This window comes from Xyrauchen texanus, chromosome 24 (genome assembly GCF_025860055.1).
Source record: "Xyrauchen texanus isolate HMW12.3.18 chromosome 24, RBS_HiC_50CHRs, whole genome shotgun sequence".
Classification (NCBI taxonomy): Eukaryota; Metazoa; Chordata; class Actinopteri; order Cypriniformes; family Catostomidae; genus Xyrauchen; species Xyrauchen texanus.
Genome location: NC_068299.1, coordinates 14551012 through 14558327, shown reverse-complemented (window position 1 = coordinate 14558327; position 7316 = coordinate 14551012). Strand labels below are relative to the sequence as shown.

The window sequence follows — 7316 nt, the reverse complement described above, 5'->3', positions numbered from 1 at the left end:
AAACAACAACAATAAATTGACATATAGTGAATAGTGGCAAGCAAAACAGTAACTACTCATACTCCTATACTAACTTATTGGCTTTAAGTAGCCTATATTACATTTACTTTTTGTAACATTATTTTACACCACATTTTTTCATAATAAAGGAGGAGGAAAACAACAGGGAGAGTCCATAAGGGATGAGAGGGAATTGACTAGTGAAAGAAATGAAGAGACAGAGGGAGTGCAACATAGAGACCACCAAGCCAAAGCAACAGAGACAGAAGAGAGCTGTTCAGACTTAGGGGATAAGGACACTGGTTCTAAACAGTTTAAGCTGTCTCAATACCCTCATACTCAGTTTGGCACACAAAAAAGAGCCTTTCAAGAACCATTTTTTGTAAATAATTTACAGAAGATGAATTACATTTTGAAGTCCAAGTACCTGTTACTTTGTTCAATGACAATAAAGTTGAATCTAATCTAACCAATCTGATGACTGTTGATACAAAAGGAGGCACATGGAGTTAACGGTCAGGAAAAGCAGCTGAGTGATGAAGGTTTTGTGTTTGTTACAGGGGGCTGTCTGTGTGAACTCTCACAATTAAGCTGGTGCTCTGAAAAGGTCTAAAAAAAAAAGAAAAAAAATCTGGATTTTGGAGTTAGTTGAACCAATGTTAAAATGATAAAGTTATTTTTCAATAGACATATTTTTAGTTTTTGTGTGAAAAGAGGGTGGGTGGTGGCAGTGGGGCTCATTGGGTGCTCAGCACCCCTAAAGCTCTGACCCTAGAATCGCCCCTGCTGCGTTGTATAAGTCTATTTTGTAAGATGATCAATGATTTGGATATTTGGGGCACTTGTTTTTTAAACTTGTAGGCTATGCATGGTCCACTCGCAGGCATTTTTTTGCATTTGATTTTGTGATTCTGTCAAACATTTACAATGCTATTTTATTTTAAGATCGAGTTGAACATATGTAATCATTATAATGTATAATAACTGTGGTTAAAATTACATATGATGCATTAAAATTGCCTTTATAAGGCATTATAGGCTTTACTGTATACAGGCTTCATGGAAAGTGTTACTAGTGCCGTTCAACACATGAGAACTGCATTACAACGGACACCCCTTCCCATCGTTTTATCGACGCCTCAGAGGGGGTTGCTTCCAGATTTCCGACGAATGACAACATCACATGCAATGTCTCTGAGCACAAACGTAAAGGTCAAAATGACGCTTTTACGTTTTCACTAAAAGGCGCTGTTGCGCGTTGGGTGGTGCTGAAATCTAGTTCAGCTTCACGCGTGATTGGCAAACCTGACAGTGATTGACGTGTGTCCACGGCAACCAAGCAGCCAATCTGACAAGACCAATCGAATTTCGGCAGCAGGGGCTATATGTTCTTTTATTTTCCTCTCAGAGTTGCTACACCTTGCTTACATTTTTTTATGCTCACACACAATCAAAGAAGAGATTTTGCCGTCCAGGCTGCTTGAGCCTGCCGCACGGCATCGCTCATCTGCTAATTTTTTTTTTAAACATCCGTTAACTTTTGCCATTTTCTGTTTGTCTGGATTTGACAGAGACGCTGAAAAAAAAAAAAAAAACGACGTACGAGAAGCAACACCAAACAGGAGGACCAATAAAGAGAGATTAGCCTACAGTCAGGGAGGATAGTCAAATATCCATGTTCCAGCTGCCCATCTTAAATTTCAGCCCCCAGCAGGTCGCGGGGGTCTGCGAGACGCTCGAGGAGAGCGGCGACGTGGAGAGGCTCGGGCGCTTCCTCTGGTCACTCCCCGTGGCACCGTCCGCCTGCGAAGTGCTCGGGAAGAACGAGTCCGTCCTGCGCGCGCGCGCTGTCGTGGCTTTTCACGCGGGCAACTTCCGCGAGCTCTACCACATATTAGAGAACCACAAATTCGCCAAGGACTCGCACTCGAAGCTGCAGGCGCTCTGGCTCGAAGCGCATTACCAGGAAGCCGAAAAACTCCGTGGGCGTCCGTTAGGACCCGTGGACAAGTACCGCGTGCGAAAGAAGTTTCCGTTCCCTCGGACAATATGGGACGGCGAACAGAAAACCCACTGCTTTAAAGAGAGAACGCGGCATCTTTTGAGAGAGTGGTACCTGCAGGACCCTTACCCGAACCCGAGTAAAAAGAGGGAGCTGGCGCAGGCGACTGGACTCACACCCACACAAGTGGGCAACTGGTTTAAAAACCGGAGACAGAGAGACCGGGCGGCAGCGTCCAAGAACAGGTGACCAGACTTCGATCAGCGTGTGGTAATTTACCACAACTGACCATGTTCCCATAATTTTTGCTTTTATTATTATTTATTAGGATGACTTATTTGTCATAGCCTATTATCATTACCTCGAAATGCAATATAGCCTATTTCGATGGTTATTCACGCTTAATTGAACTAAAAATCTGTGTCCAAATTGACAAGTTGGTAAAGCCTCTTTTGTTCAGTATTTTTTTATTTTATGTAATTACTTCTCTGCAAATGATCTACACTATTTCATTCCAAACCGATTAATGAAAAAATTTGCTTTACATAAACATTAAGAAAATTATCTTTGGTTCAGGAAGCTTGAAAACAAGACAGAGCAGATGCTTACATCTCACATCTGATCTGAACTATACTCGAACTGTTAGATTCCTACATTTCTAAATTTCGAATTATTTTTGATAGTAAAATTAGAATGCTTTGAATTCTTTAATATAGGCTGTAGGTTAAATTCTGTAACACGTGGTTTGCTCTTATATTCTGAAACAAGTTTATCTAAATTATTTTTGGTGGATTAGGCTAATCAAGGAAATATTGTCATGTCTCTTTGTATATCTGACTGACAGTAAATTATATTGGAGCGCTTATATACCGTGTATACATTCAAATCTCTCACATTTCCAGTTCAAAATCAACACCTGCAAGAGAAACAACGAGTCGTTTGTTGCTTTAAGAGGCATATTTGCCACGAGATTTTTGTAGGTACCCAAATCAACAGAAGGATTATGGATAACACTTTACAATAATGTTTCTTTGGTTAACATTAGTTAACAACATTAGTTAACGTGAAATAACAATGAACAATACTTATGAAACATTTATTAATCTTAGTTCATGTTAATTTAAACATATACTAATACATTTACAAATTAGTTAAGATTAGTTAATGCACTATGAACTAACAATGAACAATTGTATTTTTATTAACTAACATTTCAAATATTAATTAATGCTTTAACAAATATATTGTTAATAGTTTGTTCATGATATTTAATGCATGAACTAATATAAACGAATAGAACCTTACTGTAGAGTGTAACCGGATTATGTACAATTTTAATAAACATTTGTTTATTCAAAATGTATCCAAGACTGATCAAATAAATATGTATCACATCTGAGATTATTTTCATTTTGGAAGGCTTGTTCGGGTTTCCACTGTATCAGCCTTCATGTGGATGCATGGATCCTTGTTGACATTTGGACTGTCTCTTCATCCCTGTAGGCTACAGCAACAGGTTCTGTCCGGTGGCTCGGTCCGATCGCTGGGGGACGATGACACTACAGTAGACCGTCTGGGTGCTGCCTCAAGCCCAGAGGTCAGTCTCTCAAGCAAGGCCGCCACTTCCGCCATCTCCATCACCTCTAGCGACAGTGAATGTGACATCTAACGTGACAGGCTTCAGAAGAGCAAACAGAAGAACTGTAGGAGACAATCAAACAACAAAAGCGAAAACTTTAGTGCCTGTAACCGGCCCAAAGGGAGCACAGAAGCTCCAAAATGGAGCACAAAACGTGAAGGAATGCGTGACACAAAATTCAAATGTCATTTGTTGATCAAAAAAAAAAAAAAAAAAAAAAAAAAGGAGAAGAAGAAAGAAAACGCAGTGCTTCTCGAGAATAGGGAGCTTTTTGGTGGAAAAATATCTGGGCCAAACTTATGTTATAGGCTGTCTGTTAACCCATCTACTTTATGATGAAAAGACTGAATAGCCTAATGTTTTAATGTTCACTTGTCTTTTTTTAATATATACATGATGTTTATTTACTTAGCCTATTTAAAATATCATCGGTCTTTTGGCCTTTTATTTGTGTGTATTTTTTTTTTAAATTGTTGTGCGTATATACTGCGCATCGTGAAAGTTCTGCAAAAAGGATAGCCTAAACATGATGAGAAAGAATAAAATCACTGTTGACCTAAGCAATGAGCGCAGATTCAGAACGGTATTTTATTTATGGCAGGCTACACTTTTTATTTTGTACAAACGAGACTAACTCAATTCGAATTGATCTATATGTGCAACATGTTATTTCAGGTTTATATTTGACATGGCGCAGTGCCAGTGTCTACACGTACCAGCACATCTGCAGTTCAAAATGTGAATGTCAGATGCTGCAGAACGGTGTATATTCCAGAACAGTTTTGAAACAGACTGAGATCAAATATGTTGCATGTTTTAATGCCTCTCTGTGTCTCGATTCTCACACTCGAGCAGCAATTGGCTAAAATGCTTCTCGTGGTGTAATGCGTTCTGACAGCACGAGGTCAGCGAAAGGCCGAGATGCTCTCCTGGATGTCAACACAAGCCGAGCTGCGGTCCGGTGTTTCCTTAATCTTTATACAGCTTTTCTCGCGTGTAAACCCCTGATAAAATTTGGTTTGGCACTGGTAAGATTAGCTGAAAATACATTATTTTATTGTACTTATTTTACTACAATGTATTCTAGATCCACAAAATTTGTTTAGTACACTTTATAATATTTGTTGTGCAAATAATGACAATAATTATCTTTTAAACGTAGCTTATCTTTTTGTAACATTGATGCATCCTGTCCAGAAAATCTGTCTGATTTTCGTCAATCAACTGTAAATAGCTTATAAATAATACAAAAAGGCTAATTTATATTTTATACATTTATAAATATAGCTATAAATATATGGAACGTCTTAAGCATATTAATGGTTTAATCAATCATTTTAAATTCCTGATTTATTTTTTCCATATTTGTCAAGTGGCAGAAAACAGACAAAGAATAAAGGTCACAATGCACTTAACCATCAAGCTTTATAAATATTATTCAAAAGTTTCTTCAGATTTAGAAGAATAACACGTGCATATATTCTACTTAAAGTGTTTGTTTCGTAAATGAGTGAAGGAGCACGCGCAAACACACAGCGTCTCTGTCTCCCAACTGCCTGAAGAGTTCAGGGTGCGCACCTGGGTTTAACCCGCGCCATTCATTAACGCTCCCAATAAAAAGCACAAGCTGTTTTTTTCAGTCTTCTTTCAGTCCAAACAAAGGCTGGGCCAAACCGAGTGTTCCTTCCTAGAAAAAAAGAGAAAAATAGAAGGCAAAGCAAGGGAGGGGAAAGGAGCACGTCTTTATTTAAACACTGGAGACAGAATTGTGGAAAATTTCCGTTTCTTTTGAGCTCTGGGGAGTGTAGGGTGGGACGATGAAAAAGTCTTTTTAGCAGTCAATAAGGTTGTCAAACTAGTCAACGGTAATCAGCACTAATGACGAGTTGGAGAGCGCCGAGCTAACAAAGAAGCACCCGCCCTCCCCTACCCAAAGCCTCAGCATGAAAACTCAAGCAGGAGATGCTGAAGGTACAGAAATCCAAACTTTTTTCATTAGTCCAATGAAAAAGCGTGTGATTTTAGGTCGTTTTTTTATAAACTGTAAAATCGTATTTTTCAATTCACTGTCCAGAGATAATGATAGAAATGATAATTAGTAATAAAGCACTTTCGTGTAACTTTGTAGCTCAAAGTGCTTTTTGGAAAATTAGTTGTCTAATTAAAAATAACAAAAATATAGGCCAACTATATATTTCATATTACCTTAAACTGCAATGTCAGTTTCATGTCCTGGATTGAATGAATACGCATAAAGCAACTGTTACTGAAACGTTTCTTTAGTTCAACTAGTCAAATGTTGCAAATAGCCTAAAGAGAAATGCTCAAATTAGCCCAAATAATACACAATTTTGAACAGCGTTTTGATTAACAAAAATGGTAAATGGTTTGGAGATGGATGCACTGGTAGCATAAATGTAAAACTTCGGGTGACGTGTGGGTGGTTGCTAAACCCTGTTAATGCCTCTGTGAATACTATTGTTCAGCACCAAGCACTGGGCAGTTTGTGCGAGTTCGAGTATGCCAGTTTGTAGACAGCTGTGACTGGAAAAGCTGCATGTTTGTCAACTGTAAGTTGTTTCTGTAGTCACATTTACCAGTGCCAATGCCAGTTATCCTTCCAGCAAACAATCTCAAAACATACCCTTTACAAATCTACTGGAAACATATTGGTTTCTTTTTATAAGATCATATTTACCTGATTAATCTGAAGAATGAGTCTCAATAAGTATTTATAGTTTTATTCAATGTTCACAATTGGACCATAAAGCATTTTACATGTTTTTTTTAATGCGTCCTCTGGTGGTCAAATGTGGTGTTGCGCGACACCACACCACTGCCCTATCCAGTGATGAATATGATTTTACATTGTTAAACTGTATACAAAATATATTGTTCGATTGTTCCAAATTTGTTTCTACACATTATATTTCATCACTAATAGCAGCCGCTTTTATCCAAACCGACTTAAAATTTTGGAATTCATCACTGCCTCTTATAAATTATTTGCTAATGTAGGTGAAACACAGTAAAACTCTGGTGAAACAGACATTTAATAGTAGAGGTGGTTATTATGAGTAGCCTATGTGATTAAAAAAATAAAAAATACATTTGAGTCAAATGTTCACGTGTTTTGGCTCGACGTATAGGTCATTTATAGGATATAGAATATAGCTTAATATTATCTATGGTCTATACTTGGACGTCTACACACACTGGTTGTGACCTATATCTCCAAAATGATTGTAATTGTCCAAAACAAGTCAATCATATAGAACTGCACTGAAAGAGCCGTTGTTCAGTACCTTGGACAGCAACCTAATTATTATACAACCATAATTAACAAATTCCTGTAGCACTGCGTTGTGTGTAGTATTCGTTTTTGTAACACTTACATCACATAGAAAGCCTGCCTTTTTACATCTATTAATTTCCCCTGTGAGGAAATTTGGCTATGATATGACGAATCTCCAACAAGATGTGATGAATAAAACAACTGGCTGCCAAATAATCGAACTGGATAAACTAAAGAGTCATAAAGTACACCAACAATTAGGTTTTTCCTTCGCCTTTACACAACATTATCTTGAAGTTCTCAAATGAAAGTTTTAGCTATTAATGAATGAGCAGCATAAATGTGAGTTTATGTCTGTTATTTTATCAGTCTGTGAGTTT

General features: G+C 37.8%; 1 protein-coding gene across 1 annotated transcript; it reads left to right on the top strand.

Moving 5' to 3' along the window:
• The first annotated feature begins 1652 nt into the window (after window positions 1-1652).
• On the top strand, window positions 1653-3734 carry LOC127618064 (homeobox protein SIX6-like). The gene is made up of 2 exons (XM_052090301.1): window positions 1653-2247; window positions 3506-3734. Exons 1-2 carry the CDS (start codon window positions 1676-1678, stop codon window positions 3669-3671), a joined length of 738 nt encoding a protein of 245 aa, XP_051946261.1. The 5' UTR covers window positions 1653-1675; the 3' UTR covers window positions 3672-3734.
• The last annotated feature ends 3582 nt before the right edge of the window (window positions 3735-7316 follow it).